We start from the raw sequence: 22,110 nt of genomic DNA on the forward strand, positions 1-22,110 counted from the left end.
GATTTCTTTTTTTTCAATGTTATACTTTAACAAACAATAGTAAATGAGATCAATTTTATAAACATTGAAATAAGCAACTTTAATTTATATACATTTGTAGGAATCTAGTACAAATTGTGCTATTACGAATCAAAACCTGTGATCTCATACATATCACACCAATCATCGTCGCTCCCGTAAAAACATGCATAACTCAAGGGCAACGTCCCCTTCGACCATTCCAGAAGAAAGAGTTCATCGCTCGATCGTAAAACGAACGAAACCTAACAGTGATGTCATCAGGAAACTTTAACACTTGTCCTAAAAAGTCGTTTACGCGTGGGATATGACCCCATTCTCAAATGAACGACGTCCTGGCGCTGACCCCATAGCTATTAACCACACGTGTACCGAAGACAAATGTATATATATATATATATATATATATATATATATATATATATATATATATATATATATATATATGTGTGTGTAGAAAAATACATACATATTTGTACATTATAGTCCTATTTACATCTGGTGAACACAAACTGAATTTGCACTTGCACCAGGTTGCCCATTCAGATATACATATGTATCTAGTATATCAGCGAGTACAGTACTCCTATGTATGTACTATCTATCTATCTACCTGATATATTTCAAATCATTTCACTCGTCCTAACACTAGGACGAGTACTGTACTGTTCTATTAGCTTTTAAGTGGGATTTGAAAAACTAGTTTCGCATAATTTATCACTATTTCCATCCACGTTTGGCAATCCGGACTTTGATACAGTACCAGAATCTGATCTAGGCCTCTGAATCTGATTTTGGTTCGTAAGCATAGGAATCCACTCGTTATAATGGTCACCAGACTCACTGTTGATTTGTGAGAAATTAAATATTTGAGATCTCTTGTTGATGACACCGTTTTTCGATGGACTCTTGCACAAATATTCTTCAGCATCTAAAATGTATTATAGACGAATACAAATTAGAATTATGTAATTATAAATCTGCAAATACATATGTATTTATAATTTTTGTATTCATATCGCACTGGTAGTAGTTTCGCCTAATTCGTCAATATTTCCATCCAAATTTGGTGATCTGGACCCTGATACAATACCGGAATCTGATCTAAGTCTCTGAATCTGATTTCGGTTCATAGACATAGAAACCCACTCACTATCATTATCAGACTTATTATTTATTTGTGAGAAGTTAAATATTTGAGATCCCTTGTTGATGGTTTCCTCTGGGCTCAGGCACAAATATCCTTCCGCATCTAAAATAGTTATGCAAATATAAATCCACAAATGTATGTGTTTTTAATTTTCGCATTTATATCTCACCGGTATCATCTGTTGACATGGGATTTATTCTAGCAAGTACTCCAAAAGGTTCATTTAAATAGTTGCGTTTTTGATTTGCTGAAGTCAAATTTCCATAATCCGGTGCACACATCATGGAAAGGAAATCATTTTGTCCACTTTCAGCCAACCATTTTTTGTTCATGTCCACGTACGTATCATTCAAGTCTATAAAATGCTGCAAAATGCAAATATACATATCTGTATGTACATATAATGGTACATATGTATATAAAGTTCTGGTTTCCACTTTCAACAACCAGTATAAATAAATATAAATCAACGCACTGTAAATCTTTCCTCTTCCTTGACTTTTTCTTGCAAAACTTAATATGTATACTATAATATTGACCTGAAATACCATACCTATGTAAAAAACGATCTCGGAATGAGGGAAATTGTATTATATAGCGGTGACCATAGATGTAGAATAACCTAGATATGCCATTACATACAAATTTCGTTGGAGATCTTGTCGCCACTAACTGAGGGGTGCGGGGGTTTAACTAGCGGGGAAGTGGTGAAAAAAAAGGTCGACGCAGCGGTCGGCAGTGGTCAGCAACCAGTTTATGTACATGCACTGAAGTTTTATTTTATTTATAGCTTTATTTTATTGGACACTCCGCGTGACAGTAAACCAAACTAATAAAGCCATATTAAGAAAAAAATATTTAGCTATACACACTATATTAAACTACAAATGTATGTTACTATAATAAAACCATCATTAACTATTACAATATCTAAACATTAGTAACTTCCACAAGGATCAATCTTAAAGCTGACACTTTAATATTTAGTTCATTGTTTGTAGTTTTAAACTTAATGTCGATTTCTGAATTTCCTTCAGTGCCAACAAGATATACGCATGCATTTAGTGACACCCAGGTTGTCGACCGCTGTTCCATCAGTACATACATCACGCCGATATTTCATTATGTGTTAAAATAATACTATAATTGAAGACATTATATACGAATTCTTACTTATGATATGTGATGCCATCCGCCTTTTTATGTTTTCTTGAGTAATTGTAACACAATTTCACTGAACACGTTGGCATTTTCGAAAAATGTCAATCGAGCTTGCTACTTAGAAGCTAACTAGCTACTGAGAGAGAGTGTGCATGATCTCTACTTTTTTTTGTGTGTGTATGGTCCAACAGGGTGATCGGCTTAGAGTGTAAGGGCGTATCTATGGTATTTTATATCTATGGCGGTGACCAATAAATTGGCTCTTCAAAATGAACCAGACCTATTTATCTTCCTTGCAGCATGACAGTTTAATAAAAATGATACTACTCCATACATTATAGTTTCATATGTTACATATAGTTTCATATGTTACATATAGTTTCATATGTTACATATAGTTTCATATGTTACATATAATTTCATATGTTACATATAGTTTCATATGTTATATATAGTTTCATATGTTACATATAGTTTCATATGTCACATATAGTTTCATATCATACATATGTTACGATTTAATACCTTACGCACTCCATCTTCTAATAAATCTCCTAATTTTTCTACTAGCTGTGTAAATGAAGGTCTTTGAATTGGTCTAGCACGCCAACACTCTAACATAATGCTATAAATTCTTTTATTTGAATAATTCGGTTTTTCCATTCTATATCTAAAAAAATAAAAGAAAAATTTTATTCAGTATAATTGAATTGATTATATTTGTAAATATGAGTTGTCTAATTTTTTGATACATACCCTTCGAACAGTTTATTATAAAACTTTTCATCTGGTTCCATTCCTGGATATGGTGTGATTGCTAATGAAAACAATTCCCAAAGTACTATGCCGTAAGACCAGACATCTGATTGAGTGGAAAATATTCCATCTCTTATTGATTCTACTGCCATCCATTTAACCGGAAGAAGACTCTAAAGTATTTCGGAGATTTACAAACCTAATGTGATATGTATTTGTTTTTGTTTTATGTACATGCTACATAGAAATATGATACGTACTTTGCCTTTTTTTTTATAATGATCAGTTTTATACATATTTTTCGCCAATCCAAAGTCACATATCTTCACAACATTGTTATCAGCTAGTAAAATATTCCTAGCAGCTAGATCACCGTGCAATACTTTTCTTTTAGCAAGATATTCCATGCCTCTCGCCACTTGAAACGACCATTCGAGTAAATCTTGTGTTGAAATAGGTAGAACGTCTTTGTTGTAGTTATAGTCTCCGCTGTAATTGGATCTACATTCCAATTGTACACTTCCCGAACTCTTTATCATGCCATAATAACCTAAGAAATTGGTAAAAATCATTATTATGATTAGAGCCCGGAATCTGAAGGGGCTGTTTATTGTTCAAAGATTGTAAATGCATTGTTAAAGGTTTTCCGAACCTTTTTTACAGAGGATTTACAACAATGGAACAATAGGCGGCACGTTTCCGGCCCCTTCAGATTCCGACCTCTAATTATGGCTTTTTTAATTATTTACAATATATATATATATATATATATATATATATATATATATATATATATATATATATATATATATATATGATATACATATATAGAAAGATTTCATTACCTGTGGGGACCATCGCTATGGCCGTATTAGCAATGTTCAAAGTAGCACTGTCCATTTTGCTATCTTCTCTTAAGAAGCTGTTTCTGGGTAGTAAAGGTTGCACCACTGATTTTAGTCCACTTTTATATCCAAATTTTTAGAAGGAACCAGCACCAAAACATTTGACTATTGTTAGATACAAATAAATAAAATAGCAGTGATAAGACTGTGGCTGTAATTTAAATCTGCACAATATTTTTTATTGGTCATGCTCTAACACTCAATGTCTAACTGCAATTTATTTTAAATTTAGAGTTTTAAAGTTAATAAGCAAGCATATGAACATATGTATCGCGGCCGTAGTTAAAAATTATACAATTTATTTATGAGAACTAACTAAGGGTATGAATGGTTCATTCGCTTAAAAATATAGAATAAAGTTCTTGTAATTTTCGAACTCAAATGAGTCATGCAAAATATAAAGAATATTATATTTTCGGTAAATTTTATTGTTTTCGTTTTTAAATCCCAAAGAAGCTTCAGTTTTCTTTCTGCTAAATTTTATAAAAGTTACATGTTGAAGAACATATTAAATACACACGTCTGAATGAAAAAAAAGCCTTTAGGAATATAGCACGACTTGTGCTATTACGAATTAAAACCAGTGATCTCATCATCGATCCTGTACAAACATGCATAACTCAAGGGCAACGTCCCCTTCGACCATTCCAGAAGAAAGAGTTCATCGCTCGATCGTAAAACGAACGAAACCCAACAGTGATGTCATCAGGCCACCGCAACACATGCTTGAAAGACATAACACGTGGCACACGTAAATACGTGGCAAGCGTTTACACGTGACACACGACCACATTCTCAAATGAACGACGTCCTGGCACTGACCCCATAGCTATCAAACACGCGCCTCGAAAACAGGTCAACACGTGTCCCTAAGACACGTGTCCTGAAAACGAAGACAAAGCATCTGCCCACGGCACGCTTCAAGCCAGAACGTATATAAAGCGACGCACCAGCTCCCAACACCAGAGTGAACCTCTGGAGCTCAACCAGCTCACTGCTCCGAAGCTCAACCTCTTCGTACATACAATAACCATTGTAACAATTGAACAAAAATAAACGATCCTCTTACAAACTACACAACATGTGTTTCGTTAGGCCGGGATACGGTCAACATACCTTCCCTGCCTTACAAGCTTATAAAAAGTTTCATTTTTTTATAAACGCTTGGAGGGAGGGGGAGGGATTGGTGCCTGTGTTTCTATCCCCCTAAAAAAATCCTGGTTACGGCCATTGTATCTAGTATATATGTATATAATATATTGTAATATGAGAATACGAGAGATAATATCCAGTCAAATATGATTCGTTGGTGTACAATAGATATCCCATCCCGGCTTAGTCTCAATAAGTGCCCGAACAAAGGATACGCTGGAGTTCTCATAGACCTGGGCGAATTCTTGCGTACAAAATAGATGTGTCAGGGTAGACTTTTACGTGCCTAGACAATAGAAACACGGATCAGATAGGCAATGCTGTGCAAAAAGTCCTTTATAAGGAGGTACACACGGTAGACCAGTTATTCTGGAGTGAGCAGCAGTTCCGTGTGGACATCCTGAATCGTTGAAGAAATAGTATGAAATGACTTTGGCCTTTCATTTGGATCCTGAACTCACCTCTACCCAACAATATTAATAAACTGAAGATTACAACATACCTGCTTTGGTTACTGTGTTGAGAGTAAGCCTTATTTACTACATTATTGCCAATATTAGAATCAATGTTGCCATAATGTAGATTGATTTGATCTATAAAGTTTTCTCTATGTCGTATTAGATAGTTGTGCAAATTACCATAACGGCAATACTCCACAATTACAAGTAGTTCACCTGTAAAAGTATTTTTTTTATATAAATACATATATTTAATGGTAATATAATATGTAAATGTATATATGTTAACATTTTGTTACCTACAAAAATATATATTTGATGTTCAGTATTGAAGAATAATTGCTTTATAATATAAATACATTTCTAATAAGAAAGCAAAGTATATAGAAAAAAATTCTTACGTTTTGTTACATTTTTAGTACAAGCACCGAGTAGATTGACTACGTTTACATGTTTTCCAAGGTGGACCATAATTTTTAATTCTGAAGCCAGAGCTTTGATAAATGTGTGGTCAGCTGTACGTTTCACCATTTTTACAGCAACTGTTGTTGCTTCTTCCTCAACAAGGATTCCATGTGCAGTGGCTTTCATTACAACTCCAAAAGCACCGGAGCCTAACTGTTTACCTAAATAATATACTTGTCAGATTGCTAATAATATGCATTACAATAAATTCCATAAATGACTTCCATTTGTTATGTGATATATAAAAATATTATTATACGAATTTAATATGTTATTTAAATACCTAATTTCAGTTTTTCTCGTGGAAATTCCCATTTTTTATCGTATGGTAAAAGCTCAGCTTGATCATCCACACCTAGATCAGGATTTAAACATTCAGTTGCTCCTCCTTCAAAATGCGTGAGACCCATTTTACGAAGTTCACTTCGTATTTCTTTTTCTTTCTTTATTTTATAAAGTAAAACAGTTATTAGGATAACGAAAACCCCAAGTAATATTAAAATTGCAATAATATATATGAGCTTGGATTTTCCATCTACAATAAAGATTTATTTAATTGTAAATTTTGTGTACAAATATTTTAAAATTAGGTTTTTTTTAACCAGACTTACGTTCTATGGAGAGTTGAATGTATTTTTCTGAAAATCCTATTCTATTTTTAGCGACACATTTAAATTTTCCTTCATCTTCTTCTTTAATGTGTGTGAATACTAATAGTGTGCCATTTTTAGTCAAATTTATTCTTTGATTGCTTTCAACTATTTGTTTTTCATCCTACAATATATATATATATATATATATATATATATATATATATATATATATATATATATATATTAATAATGTTGTAGGAATATAGCACTACTTGTGCTATTACGAATCAAAACCAGTGATCTCATCATGATATATATATATATATATATATATATATATATATATATATATATATATATATATATATATATATATATATATAAATGAACGACGTCCTGGCGGTGACTCCATAGCTATAAACCACACGTGTACCGAGCACGTGCCTCGAAAATAGGTCAACACGTGTCTCTAACGTACGTGTCCTGGAAACGAAGACAAAGCATTTACACGCAGCACGCTTCAAGCCAGAACGTATATAAAGCGATGCACCGGCTCCCAACACCAGAGTGAACCTCTGGAGTTCAACCATATCACTTCTCCGAAGCTCAACCTCTTCGTACATACAATAACCATTGTAAAAATTGAACAAAAATAAATGATCCTCTTACAAACACAAACGGTGTTTTCTTAGACCGGGACACGGTCAACACATCTGTCCCGCATACTAAATTGGTGACCAAAATGTCATTACTTTTATAACGTTCGTGAGTTTTTATAATGGATTTTTTTCTTATAATAAATTACCTTATACCATTCCATTTCAGGCACCGGAATTCCTCTTGCTTTACATTCAAAATGTACATTTGGTTGACCCAATGCAAATTGAACTACGCTGTCGTTCATATTTGTCACATCAATGTTTGGTTTTTCAAGGTCTATAATAGACACGTAAGTGAGACAAACAACAGAAATAAATGTATAAGTAATACCTTTAACAATAAATCTGAAAAAATGAAATTTTTTTTCCTACCTTTAACATTTATTGTAATCGTATCTTTTTCAACATCATTTTTCGTTTCTGTATCATTTGATTCAATTCTGCATTGATATGTTACACTTTCATTTTTAGAAATATTGGGTATTAATAACACCAGTTTATTTGAATATTTTGTGGAATATCGATTGGTGTTATATACTAAAAAATAAATTAAAATTAAAATGTTTTTATGCAAAATATTGTGATTATTCTTAAAAATTTAAAAATACAAAGTGTGGTAAAACTGATTTTCAAATTGCAATCTTTACGGGTATATAAATATGTAAAAAGCACCAAATCAGTGAATATATTTATTTATTTGTTAAAAAACCTTTTTTTTTTAAAATAATCATTACTAAACTTTGTATATGTATGTACTACATGTTTGGAATTTAGATCACGGTTACCATTTGATATGTCTGGACCGATTTGTTGATTTCCTGGCATTCTATACCATTTCAGAGTTGTATTCGGATATATGAATATTGAAGCTATGCATGTAAGTGAGACATTGTCACCATCAACTATCAATTTTTTATGTGATATTGTAATGCCAAAACCATTTTCTATCTCGGCCGCATAAACAATGGAACTGGCATTAATAGCTTCACCGATTTTATTATATCCAGAACAAGTCAATGTGCCGGGTTTATCGATGTACATTCCCAAAATCGTTTTCACTGTTACATCATCTTCTTTGAAGTTGGTATAATTTTGATTTTTCTACATAACAAATATAAATTTGAAGAACACAATTTTATAATATTCTTACACCTATTTGAAACATGAACTTCTTTTAAAATTTTATGTAATAATTCTTATATATTACGAACATAATAAAACATTATAACAATTTTGTAATATTCATTTTAAATATATTCATATAGGAAGAAAATATTTCTACATTGAAATTGTATTAGTTACCAATAAAGACGATATTTCTATTTGACTTTTTTGGTAGAGTAAATGATGAGATAAAATATGCTGTCTTAAGATAAAAGCAATGTAATTATATTGACTTACAATTTCGGTTATGGAAGATTTACACTGCGAATCTGTGTTAACACATTCTTGATAATACCATTTTATCGTAGATATAGGAAAGCCTCTCACGGTACATGCAATGCTTGCTATAGTTCCTTGCATGTAAAACTTTTTTGCATCAAGGTTTACTACTGGTGGTGCTGTTAAATAAAATTTTGCAAATTATTGAACACAAATATGTATGCATAATTGCTGCAATTAGTTTAATATGAAAAACGTACATTCGACAGTCAATGTGAAGTTCAATGTTTTTGCTATTTTTAGGCTATTACCAACTACTTGGTATACGCCTCTATCTTCGAGTGTTATATTTCTTATATGCAAAGCAGTCGTATAATCACTGATGTTTATTGAATACTTTCCAGAGTGAATATCGGTTGCAATTCGTCTATTTTGATTATTGGTCCTGTATTGTGAAAATCAATTTGTTTAATATGTACAATAAAATTTCATTTACCGCATATCGTGTGCTATTTTATTTATTAAAAATTTTCGTTTTTATAATCGGAGAGGATTCTTGGACACTCGGAGGACCAATTGGAACTCTATTGGAATATTCAAAAAATACTTTATTTTTAAGTGAAGGTAATTATAATGTACATGTGAATCTTTTTATTACATTGTAGGAATATAGCACGACTTGTGCTATTACGAATCAAAACCAGTGATCTCATCATCGATCCTGTATAAACATGCATAACTCGAGGGCAACGACCCCTTCGACCATTCCAGAAGAAAAAGTTCATCACTCGATCGTAAAACGTACGAAACCCAACAGTGATGTCATCAGGCAACCGTAAACACGTGTCAAGCGTTTACGCGTGGCACACGACCCCATTCTCAAACGAACGACGTCCTGGCGCTGACCCCATAGCTATAAACCACACGTGTACCGAAGACACGTGCCTCGAAAACACGTGTCTTGAAGAAGAAGACAAAGCATCTGCACACGGCACGCTTCAAGCCAGAACGTATATAAAGCGACGCACCAGCTCCAAATACCAGAGTGAACCTCTGGAGTTCAACCAGCTCACTTCTCCGAAACTCAACCTCTTCGTACATACAATAACAATTGTAACAATTGAACAAAAATAAACGATCCTCTTACTAACTACACAGCATGTGTTTCGTTAGGCCGGAATACGGTCAACATACCTTCCCTGCCTTACAACATTAACCATTCATATAATCACTAAAATAGAAGAAAAATGTAATTATTTAAAATCTTACCAAAATATTTTTGGTATGGGATAGGCATCAATTTTTACTATCATCTTTGCCATTCCACCAACACGAATTGTTGGATTATAGTGGCCTGCCCGTTCTTCTAAATGGAGATATGATGACCCTTTTTCTGTAAATAAAATATATGTTTTATATTTTTGTTATTGAAAAAAAATAATCTAAAAATAAATACGGGAATGTAGTTCATTACCTAAAACTTTTATATATTTTGATTCTTCACTATTACGATTATTTGCGTCTAACATTTTACATGTGTAACGACCTTCATCACCACGAGTTACATTAATTACTGTCAAATTACTTTCTCCCGTAATCCGGGGTAGATCATCGTATTTACTAGTTGTGTTAGTAATGAAAATTCTGTTTGCCTAAAATTCAAGCCATTAAAATATCTAAGTAAATCTTTAAATACTTTGATCATTGAAATTGTTGTCTATTTTACCAATACGTTTTCTGGATATTTCCATACAAGTTGATATGCTATTCTTTTGTCCACAATGACCCTACAATTCAGTGATATTTTACCGTCAATGGCTGTTTTCCCATTGAAAGAATCACTTACACTTGGTTTATGAACACTTTTAGTATAATCTAAAAGTATTATACACAGGTATTAAATACGTACAATAGATTGATTTCGATGCTATATGTATGCATGTTATAGGCGTTTAAACAATTAAAATCTGACAGTGATATGGCAGGGCGAAAAGTAATGAAACTACCGATGTCAATGATGAATGTGACAGATAAACTTCACCGTGTAAAACGATGCAGTATTTTCAAACGTGTCTATTACGATTATTTCACCATCGTAATGGCGGATTACACTTCCACTTACATATATTGATGACGAAACTGAGCAAAATGGCAAAGTTTGAAAACGATCGGATAAAAACCCAAACTTTGTCACACGACCAAATCGTTTGCAAGCTAAGAAGAGGTATATAATAATAAAAATAAAAAGAAAACAAAACAAATAATATTATATAGCACGGAAATAGTAATATATAGTTTAGAAACCTGAAGATATATTCAAGGTTACATTACTCATTTTATTTACTTACAAATTAATTGCACAATTACAAGTTAGTTGCTCGATATGAATTTTATTTAATTTTAAACATATTGTTGCGTAAGGGTGGGTGGAGGATCCAAGTAAAAGGCCAACAGTCGTTTCACAGCATTTATTGATGTTTAAGGAGATACACTGTCACTGCTCAGTCCAGAATGACATCTTCGACGTCTAATTTGTTTACCTATTGTTATGGTCACGTACGGATATGTCTTCCCCCGACATTCGCTCCCACGGTACAGGTCAATTCTGCGAAAGGACCAATACCAGCCAACTCGGTCGCCATTGTTTAGCCTACATGCACTTAGCTTATCGCTAATCCTTAAAACCACTTACACCGGTCTCACGATCTCTCAGGACGCTACCCGGCCTAATCCGATCGCAATTACTCGGCGGCTCTTTTTAGTATACGTAACAATATTATCCACAGTGACATTATAGAGTATTCTACCGCGTCACTGTGGCCAATCACACGATCATAACACAAATAATGGCATATAAAACATCCGTGTTTGACATTTATAATTGATAGTATCAACCACGGACGTTGCTCCACGACCACTCAACCAGTTCAGCGCAGCTTACATGTCAATTTCACCAGCAACCCGATTGAGCAGTATATCGCTCTAGATATTGGAAACGTTGCCAACATATTTGTGCGAGCCAAAGGATCAGAAAACAGCGTAAACATGAGAATTGAGTGTGTATTCACATACTCACATATTCAGATACTATTCACTACAATAGTAAACCCTTTTTGCGGGTCATATTTTACATCAGAAGTAATCTGTAATATTAAATATTTTTACATTATCACTATTTTTTTATGAACGTCTCCCCCCCCTCACTTTCATTTTACGATATTTCAATTATGGTTATGTATTTATATAAAAAAATCATTAACGCATACCATTTCATCAACATTGTGTGATAAAGGGTTAACAGAATAGTGTTGAAAGTCATGTGGTAACCATACGTACATGATATAGAGAGCCAGAAATCAGTACTGCTACTAATCCCATCTCGAAAAGCAGTACAATTGAATATATCATTTGCATCAGACATTTCAATAGCCGGGATGATAAAGCCCGAGTGCTTCTCATATTTTATAAATCTATCTTGACTCTTGTCATTAGGAAGTATCTATAAGAATTTTTCATAACTTTTTGACAGGCGATGCTAATCCAATTACGCCAAGAAAATGTATTCATATTATAATCAATCAAAAATATAAATATTTATTGTCATGATTGTCTTTCAACGTGTGTGAATACTAATAAACAGTGGCGGCTCGTATTTAAGGGCAACCGGGGCACTACCCCACATACATTTCTCCTAACCAAAAAAGAAAATAAATTTTGTATATTATTGGTGTCTCTTTAAGAGTCAACAAAATGTTTGTTTATTCTGCTGACCACGCGGTGAGCAGAACCGGTTCATAATTCAGTTCGGGACAGTCGCTCATTAGCCGTGGTCCCGTGTTCGTCAGCTTCAGCTTACCTGGTACTCTGGCACCTGTGGTACCGTGTGTGGAGTGTAGACAGACAGTCGAAGCAAAGAAAAAAAATCTATATTACCATATACATACATACATACATACAGAACGTCGCTTTTAATTGGCTGCATAAAAGTCTCTTTGGTGCAGAATACGCCAGCCCCGGTCGTCTATATTCTCTATACCAGCGGTTCCCAACCTGTGGTACGCAGTTGATGGTTGGTGGTATGCGAAAAAAAATCAGTAATGGCGGACTTGCAGGACTTCATAAAATTGAAATATTTTTTATATAATTAATAAACATTTTCTTAGTTAGTCATCGTCAACGTCAAAATGTACAGTTGATGATCGAAAATCTGGCAATCGATACGTTTTCCTGAGATCCGGCATGGATTTTGGAGTGCATTTTTAAATTTACCGCGTTAGCGCTCCAATAAATAAATTACTTGAATTTGACACTTGAAAACAACTCGATAATGATCTTTAATGTTTCAGATAAAATTGAAAGTATGATTAGAAAATTTTGATTTTAGAGTCTACATATGTATCGAAAATGATCTAACTGAAGTATTTGAAACTTTACATAATTTCTTATCTGAAAACAAGAATAGTCTCGGGATATACGTGAAAAAATAATTGAACATTTAAAAGGGATAAAATCGTCTTTTACGCAATGCTTCCCCAAACCTTAAGAAGCAAACAATTGGATTTCAAACCCCTTTGATAATGAAAATTTTCGGACAGCTACCAAGGAAAAGGAGAACTTGATTGAACTTTCAAATTATAGCATTTAAAAACTAAATTCGAAATAATTAAGGTTATTAATTTTTGGCTAGGTATTAGTGAAGAATATGAACAGATTTCTGAAATACAGCTTATTAGCGATAAATGGTTTTTATTAAAACCATTTATCAATAATAGAAGTATGACAAAATAGATAAATATATTAAACTTTGAGCATATTATAATTGTGACTCCGCAAATAACATTTTTTCCACAAAGTTTCTTACCAAAACAGATCTACATATTGCGTGTATCCTGTCTTCACATTCCTTACCATGCAAATACTATATATAATTATTAAACTTGCAAAAACAAATTTCATGAAATACAATCATTTTTATATGGTGGTACAATTTAGCGCTATCTACCACCAAGTGGTACTGAATCAAAAAAGGTTGGAAACCACTGCTCTATACGATTCGAAAAATACACGACTCCGTCAACGTTTATCGACATTTCAACTAAATTTTGCAAAGTATGCGTAAATTGTCAATCACAATATGACAATTTTATCATTAAATATTTTTTATTAATCACATTTTTGCTTATTCAGAACACACAATGAACAAAGCCGATTATTTGTTGAAAAAAGCCAATTTCCTTGCATTAAATTTTACTAAACATATAATAAGTTAATTTTTTTGGAAAAAAATAAATATGTAAGGGGGGCTTTATCTTCCTCGTGCCCCAACTGTTTTAAAGTCACGAGCCGCCCCTGCTAATAAGTACTAATATGCCATGCTTCTTTAGGGTGAAAACACACAGCGGTGCACGTGGCACGTAAAAAATGGGGTATTTTCGGTAAATTTGTATTCTTGTATTTATCCTTGCTTTACAGTGATCGATAACGGTGTATCCCATATTTGAAGAAATGTAGGAGACCACCCACAGTGGGCTGTCATGCACACAATGTGCTGTTCATCGCTGTGTGTTTTCGCTCTTAAGTTGCCGTGTATACGATTTCAATATGAAATATTTTTTAACAATACAATATACCTCTGTGCTGTAATTGTATAGCCTCACTTGAACATTTGGAGCCGTCGGTCTACAAGGTATTGTTAATGGCATATATTGGATTCCAATGATTAATGCCTCCATCGGCACTAAAAGTGTATTTGGATCTATGCACAAAAAAAGCAAATTCTATCAAAAATCATGCCGAAAAACAAAATTCAAATAATATTTAAAAAAAAAAATAAACATAATTAATTTGTATAATAACCAAGCATTGCTGCGATGACAAATATAAAAATTGATATAAATTTACTGAGGTAACTTACCGTCAACATAAATATAAACTTTCACCGCATCTCCCTTTTCTTCGCGCTCTTCCAAACTGTAGTCTCCATTGGTCTCGTTGAACAGACAAGTATAATTTCCAACATCTACTGCTGATAGGTTAAACAATTCCAATATCAATCCGTATCGGTAATTATCATTGACACTTTCTGTAGTACGTATGATATTTATAGCGGGGTCGCTTTTCTTGTTTTGTGGCAAGACCCAAGTAATTGGTTTTTTCCCCACGCATTGTAGAGTAATATTATGTCCCACGATTACAACTTGTTCACTTTCATTTGCTAATATTATTGGTGGATCGAGAGTGACCACGACTGAAAATAATTTGATGCTATATATTAGTATACATACACATGTGTGTATTAAAAATAATACAAAATTAACAATGTCAACTCTTATGAGTGTGATTTAAGATTATGGTTAATACGATGTATGAGAAGATGAATGCACTTGAAATGACTTGATTACTACGTTTTATGCAAATATTCATAATGATTGACATTAAGTTTACTGTTATATAAATCAACTTATCATACACCAGCAGTCACATAAAACGGAACGCTTGTGAATTTTGCGACATACGTGTTTGTTCTAATCATCACTTCGTTATTTGTAACTTTATCTTAGTTATTTCTTCTGCATATTGGTAAAAAAACGTAATTCTTTTAAACTATGTACAAAATACAGTTATCTTGTATATATTGAAAATAAAACAGACTTAGGTACAAACAACCCGTAATATACCTGCTAAGGGTACGCCTTTGTTCATTGTGCGTCAAATGCTTTCAAACATCGAAAAGAAAAGAGGTTTAATAGTTTTTATTTTATAAAATTGATGGATTTAATATTGAATTTTTAAATTAACAATATCGATTCTTCAGAAATTGGTCGCTGCAGGGATATTTCCGCCGAAAAAAAACTTTGATTGGTGCGTATTTGAAAGCGAAGAAGGTTTCCATGCGAATTTTCATTAATAGACTTTTTTTGTTTATTTTATATTGTTGCAAGATATATTAGAGAGTCTAAGCCAGAGAAATCTAATAATAATAGAAGGGCCCTTACGAATAAATAATTGTTGTCAATATTACGCGGTACATCTCTATAAATACGCTACAACGCACCGAATACAATCGAATCAATTTACTTATAAAAATGTATCCCATTTGGTTTATTGTATGTTTTTGAATGCATTGTGCAATTTTTACCGATGCTTGCCCATCTTGCGAGTAATATAAGCAAACAGAGAAGTTTTTATCGGACATACGTCGGGCACCAAGCATCACATACGACTGATGCTAAAATTATTTAGGATTGTCTGTGGACAATCGTCACTTGACAACAATATGACGCCTAAAGCCACTTCTATTAATATAATAACATTTCTCTGGTCTAAACACACCTTAACAAAACTCGAAATCCTCGGCGGTAGTTATCTAGGGTTTGTTTGGATTAGCTACAATTTTTATACCTGCTTTCTATTGGATTTCTACATAATTCTAATTAGAAATGTTGGCGAAATTTTCAGAGTGGTGGGCTTTCAACAGAAAAGACGTCAGCACTAAAAAGGGTTAATCAAATTTTTGGTTTTATAGAAAACTTAAGAACGAAGTCCATAACACTGAACAACAAAAAAAATTACCAGAACGGAGACTAACCAATCTTTACTAATTTGACTTACTGAATTCGAATATGATAATGATTTTTATTGTTTGGGTCTCTCAAGCGAGATGGCAAGTCCCCCACTTACGCGCGTAAGTGGCGGACTCTCGCTTGCCGTCCCGCTTGCACCAACGATTCTGGTGTATGCTCACGGAAACTGAACGAAAGTCTTTCTTAGAAATTACCGCTCGAGTTAGTACGCTTTGATAAAAATAAAAATATGGAGATAGAAAACCAATCCTTATAAATGTGGTGAAATAAAAAACTTACCAAACAAATGCAAAATAGCACAGAGAAAAAATCTGTAAAAATAAATATATTTTTGACTTTTAAAATTCACTAGAAAATTAATTATAAGTATTTTAAAACAATAAAAAATCACAATCAATAGAAAAAACATCTGACTATTGATTCCAATACTCATTTTGAGCACAGCAATACTAAATTTTGAATTAAAGACCGCAAAAGCCAAAAATCTGTAAAAAGTGCGCATTTTTTTAAACGCTCATATCTCGTAAAGGAGACTCAAACTTAGTAAAGATTGGTTATTCTCTGCTCTGGTAACTCAAAAAAGTGATTTTTTGTTGCTCAGTGTAATTTGTTAAAAAAGTCATTTTCTTTGCATAAAATGTTAAAATAAATATAACAAGGGGCGACTGTAGCCTCTTCGTGTCCCAACTGTTTTTTTAATGTCACGACCCACCTCTGAGTGAAACTAATAAATTGATTGTAAATAATAATCTTGTTTAAAATTCAGAGATACATATGAGTCAACCAATGTCTGACTAATAGAAAGTTCACATGACGCGCGTAAAACGAGCGCTATTACTATGTACATATGTATGTATTTATCTAAAGAGGGCTAAAATGTTAGTGTATACATATAGTGAAAATATCAAGCACATGTAGTGAATATATCAAGCTTGTCAATTTCTGAAAAGAGCAATCAAAATTAAAAGTATTCCATAGCAAAATCAGTAGACAAAATATTGAATCTCACCTTGCTTGGCGACACACACCGACGCCAAACTGATGACGAGGGGGAACGCGAGAAAAACCCTGAAGTTTTCCATCTCGCGTCGAGTTTTCCCTTGTCGTTGCCTATTGAGTTGATATTGTGCTATCCACATTTTCAAACATTCCCAAATGTTCATATTTTCCGTTTTTGACATCTTTAAACCCGACGATCGGAACCGTTGAAGTGATTCGACCGTACTTGTCAAGTGTTGGAGTACATATGAATTGCAGAACTGTGATAACAGCGTGTTTCTGTTTGTTTGTGGGAAAGTTTCCTGTATTTCTGTTGTCATTTCGGGAAATACTACATAGCTAGGGTTGCCAGATTTTTTCCAAGTCAAACCGCGACCCCCCCCCCTACCCGAAAAAAAATCAACAATATTCATAGACCACTTAGTTTATTCCTCTCCCCGAGATTTTGGCTCGCTTGGGCTGCCATGTACATACATACATAGCTTCTACTTGATTTTAATTTATATTAAACTAGTTGTTTTACCCGGCTTCGCTCAGTATTTATAATATAAACAGCTTAAACATGGCGAATCTAATAGTAAATATTCATTTGTTTTTTTCTTTGACTTGTTTACGAAGTTCCCAACCAATGTTTCTTACATACAAAGTCTCTTTCGAAATTATATATAACCAGAATCCGGCGGCCTACCAAACCCCCCCCCCCCCGTCCCCCATTCCCATGTCATCATAGAAACTTTGTGTGATCCCAATCCAACCGATAGCAGCCATGGAACCAACATTAGCTTTGAATTCTGAAATAGAAAAGAACATTTCAAAATTATTACAATAACAATATTTTGTAAAATTTTAATAATAAATATAATACAAAATTGAATTAAACCTTAAGAGCTGCATAGATGAGTGCTCCATGTGTCATAATAGTCAGAAAAGCACAGGTCATTTCCCATCTTATTTCTAGAATAAATTGATTATAATCATTAGTTGAAATTACACAATCTAATTGCATTAATTTAGTAATTTAGAAAAATAGAAAAAGACAAACCATCGCTGTAACCATTACAAAGTCTCTTTCAAAATTATATATTAAATATGAAAATAAAATCAACAAATTTTAACATTAATTGGAACAAGAACAGTCAAAAATAAACGAAAATATAGGCAACTGTCAAAAATAAACTAAAAACAATTTTAAACATCAATTTGTATATTTTTCATTAGATTTGGCCTTCTGAAAGACTAATTTATTTTTATGTACATAATCATACATTTGGCAACAATTGAAATCATAGTTTTCAATGCAAGTACTTTCAACTATATCTATAGAAAGTCTATTTCTTTCAACAGTTCATTGAAAGTCCATTAACGAGTATGGAAAAATATACTCGCACATGCGATATGAATCTTTATATTGTTCGGGAAATTTTTATTTGTGAAAATTTAGCTACCCATTTTTCTACAGCTATTTTTTTCATTCCAATTTGGAGATTGTAATTCTCTTTTTAATATATTTTAAATGCAACAAATTGATTGTATAATCTAGTACTATTGTGTCACGATACACAGTCCTTGCGATTATACGCTATTTTCTTATGTAGATAATCGCATGTTTTTCATTCCAAATTGACCCTTTTTATTTCAAATTGATCGTTTTTTATTTAAAATTGACCCTTTTTCACTTTAAATTGAAAGATTAACGTGTTAGCCAGTTTTTGTAATCAGTACCGGATATGAGTGGTTTACATTATTATTACTATTATTAAATTTCGTATGATAACAGAAGTTTAAATCAATTTTCCTCTTCAAATTTTGACAAAACAAGCGTTTAATTTTGACGAAAAGTATCAATAGCAGACGTTAGTCTCTGCATTCAGAGACAATTGGGTAGAATCAGGGCCGCCGAGAGGAATCCCGGGCTCTGGAAAAATAATTGCATACTTTATGACAAACCAAAAAAAATCTTATAGATATATATTTATTATACGCGAAAACTCCATCAGAACTATTAGAAAAATGCTATATTTTGAAATAATCGAATAAGAAAGTATGATATGACAGGTACGATTTCACATTTACACAAAGAATGCGCGGATCGAAAAATAATAAACATTTATCATTAAAGAAATATATGTATTTTTATGTAGAATAATTTAAAATATCAATGTCGATCAGTCGAACGTTCCAAAACGGGGCCCCTCAAGTAGTCCGGGCCCTAGAACTTTAACCCCAACTTCCCTCCCCTCTCGACAGCCCTGGGTAGAATATATGTATAAAAGGTCTATAGATAAAAGATTGGTGAAGTGGTCCAACGAAACTTTAAGGGAGAAGAGTTCTTAATAAGATGGGTGTTAGTATTTGGATCCCGATTCGAAGATAATAAGAGAAGAGAGATGTTAGTGGTAGTACATATGTATGTATAAGATAAATATATGATTCTAAAACTAATAAAGCTTACAGACTTGTTGAATATTTTTGTGTTTTTAGAATCATCACAGTTGTGTATGTATATTCAAATGGAAATAAAACACCATATTTTACGCAGTCTCGATTCAACCATGAATAATTTTTTGTGATAAATGCGAAATACATAAAAAAAACATTGAGATTTTTGCAGCGTTTGAAACTATTCTGATTGTTCATGAATGACAAGACGCAAGTTTAGATATAAGCAGTACTGACGTATTGGAATGGCGTTTTAGCATCAGTTTTTATTTTTAAATTAAGATAAATTATGTTTAATTTGTCATGTGCTGCGTGGCATAAGAAATCTGCTTTAAATTTGATTCAAATGATATTTGAATAGTATTTTATTTAATAAAATGATAAAGCAGTGCATATATGTATGTATGCATCATTGACGTGCGGTGGAAATTTATTTGTTTCTATCGCACACCGAAGGACGAAATCACACTTAGTGAGACGTGGTACGTGTTTTTTTAGATACTGTTGCGTAGGGGTGGGTGGAGGATCCGAGTAAAAGGCCAAAGTCATGTCACAGCATTTATTGGTGATTAAGGAGATACACGCACTGGCAGTGCTCCGTCCAGAATGTCTTGAAATCGCCTAAGTACCGCCTTATAACGGATAGGTCTCTCAGGACATCTTACACGTCCGGTTTGTTTACCTATTGTTATGTTCACCTACTAGATGTGCCACGCAAGTCGGTCCCACGCTACCGCTGTCGGCTCTGAGAACTCTACCGGAATGCGCCCGAGTTACCGCTACCCCCCTAAGTGCATTCGGGGGTATCTCATTGTTAAGCCTGGAGATAATCCTCGAAACCAATTATAACGGTCACACAGTCTCTGGGATGCTACTCGGCCTAATCCAATTGCACTTATGCGGTGTACGTAACAATAATTTTAAACGTGTGAAAAAAACATAGCATCCCTAGCCCATATTCATGGCACACAGTCTCAAAAATCACCCCCTGGAGTGTTTTCAGTGATATTTTATCCTTGCTTGACAGTGATCGATAACGGTGAATCCCATACTTGAAGAAATGTAGGAGAAACTTTGCATATTGGTTCGGTTGCATATGGATATGCGTACACGTGCGACTTCCCAAAAATATTCATTCTGCTTGTGCACAGCGGGAAGCCAAGGGTACATGATGTCCCATACCACTCAGTGTACGATAAAAACACGTTTCCACCGCACACCACTGGTATGCATATGTACGTACATACATACATTCCTACATATGTGAGAATCTCCCTGGACCGACCCCAAACACAATATCCGTTACGAGTTTAAATTTAACAGATTTACTATCGAAGTGCGGCTATTATTAATAATATATAATTCAGATTATAATATTTACTATGATATTTCTTATTTTGACTATTATAACCAATTTATTGTAACATATGTATATTTTTCATCTGGCAAACATACAGTAAACAGAACTTGTGTTGTAGCAACCAAATTTACATTGATTGATCAATTTTTTCTTCGGTAAATTTCTCACAGAAACTATTATTATAAATTTAACTATTCAAAATGAATATGACAATCTAAAATGAGGCTTGATTAATTATACTTATTTTTCAAAATTAAACTTGGTAGGTAGGCAATATACGTAAATGGCATTTCTAATAAACACACATTAAATAATTGTTATCACTATTAAGGCTGAGATAAAAGAAGGATGTTCCAAAGGAAAAATAAAAATATATACACCACATGAAACAATTTTGGGAGACGGTATAGGACTTTTCAATTTCGCTTATTTTGTCCTTTCTAGACAATGTTGCCTAATAGAGACGATAAGTTTAACAGACAGAAAGGTGTCTATTACAATTTTATCATTTGAAGTTAATAAATGAAAATGAAATTCAAACCCAATATAACATATACTTTGTATGTAACTATGTGAATTTTGTACTACTATCAGAAAAGTAACATTTGCAATGCTTCAATTAAGAGCTCAGATATTGTAAAAGTTGCTGGAGATAATTATCAAGAATCATCTGCTGTTAAAACTCATTTCATGCAAATATGTTTGATAAACACGGGGGATGTTTTAATTTAGAGCAATTAGCAAACAATAGAAGAATAATTGCTGTAAACAAAGTTATGTGCATGCTCTTACCTAAATATTTATTATGGCAAAAAAATTATTCAAATATTTGGGGAAGAGTGAAACATTTTTTAGAAAAAAAAAATCCTACAACTGAAGGAGCTCACGAAAGATTTCAAAAGAATAGATCTTGGGAGAAATATAAAAAAGAAATTGTCAAAAAAATTGTGGAACACAAAAAAGCGAAAAACTATACCACAATTCATGATGTTCCATATTCTATCAAAATGAATAAATGCCTTTTATAAT

General features: G+C 33.1%; 2 protein-coding genes and 1 pseudogene across 2 annotated transcripts; 1 reads left to right on the top strand and 2 right to left on the bottom strand.

Annotated features, from left to right (window-relative positions):
• Nucleotides 1–698: 698 nt before the first annotated feature.
• LOC143918562 (uncharacterized) lies at nt 699–1,573 on the bottom strand. The gene is made up of 2 exons (XM_077440503.1): nt 1,043–1,573; nt 699–949 (listed from the first exon to the last, which is right to left on the bottom strand). Exons 1-2 carry the CDS (start codon nt 1,155–1,157, stop codon nt 699–701), a joined length of 366 nt encoding a protein of 121 aa, XP_077296629.1. The 5' UTR covers nt 1,158–1,573.
• LOC143918563 (vascular endothelial growth factor receptor 1-like) lies at nt 1,327–17,525 on the bottom strand. Its single transcript, XM_077440505.1, has 21 exons — nt 17,293–17,525; nt 14,615–14,947; nt 14,331–14,455; nt 12,037–12,199; nt 10,427–10,575; nt 10,175–10,352; nt 9,970–10,093; nt 8,961–9,145; nt 8,719–8,879; nt 8,103–8,418; nt 7,690–7,854; nt 7,464–7,594; nt 6,677–6,839; nt 6,349–6,600; nt 6,002–6,226; nt 5,645–5,816; nt 3,931–4,049; nt 3,346–3,635; nt 3,086–3,258; nt 2,855–2,999; nt 1,327–1,533 (listed from the first exon to the last, which is right to left on the bottom strand). The coding sequence occupies exons 1-21, from the start codon at nt 17,462–17,464 to the stop codon at nt 1,327–1,329; spliced, it is 3,948 nt and encodes a 1,315-aa protein (XP_077296631.1). The 5' UTR covers nt 17,465–17,525.
• A 3,367-nt stretch (nt 17,526–20,892) lies between these two features.
• Nucleotides 20,893–22,109, top strand: LOC143918564 (uncharacterized; annotated as a pseudogene).
• Nucleotide 22,110: the final 1 nt, after the last annotated feature.

The sequence above is a fragment of the Arctopsyche grandis genome, chromosome 11, assembly GCF_051622035.1.
Source record: "Arctopsyche grandis isolate Sample6627 chromosome 11, ASM5162203v2, whole genome shotgun sequence".
Lineage (NCBI taxonomy): Eukaryota > Metazoa > Arthropoda > Insecta > Trichoptera > Hydropsychidae > Arctopsyche > Arctopsyche grandis.

What these genes read in the sequence shown, in the direction of transcription:
- LOC143918563 (XM_077440505.1), bottom strand. Translation starts at nt 17,464, where the DNA reads ATGTCAAAAACGGAAAATATGAACATTTGGGAATGTTTGAAAATGTGG. An exon ending in AATCTTCCATAACCGAAATT is followed by an intron (nt 8,419 to 8,718) that starts GTAAGTCAATAT and finishes TTTGTTATGTAG; the next exon opens with AAAAATCAAAATTATACCAA. An exon ending in GATTACAATAAATGTTAAAG is followed by an intron (nt 7,595 to 7,689) that starts GTAGGAAAAAAA and finishes TGTCTATTATAG; the next exon opens with ACCTTGAAAAACCAAACATT.
- LOC143918562 (XM_077440503.1), bottom strand. Translation starts at nt 1,157, where the DNA reads ATGTCTATGAACCGAAATCAGATTCAGAGACTTAGATCAGATTCCGGT. An exon ending in ATTAGGCGAAACTACTACCA is followed by an intron (nt 950 to 1,042) that starts GTGCGATATGAA and finishes AATACATTTTAG; the next exon opens with ATGCTGAAGAATATTTGTGC.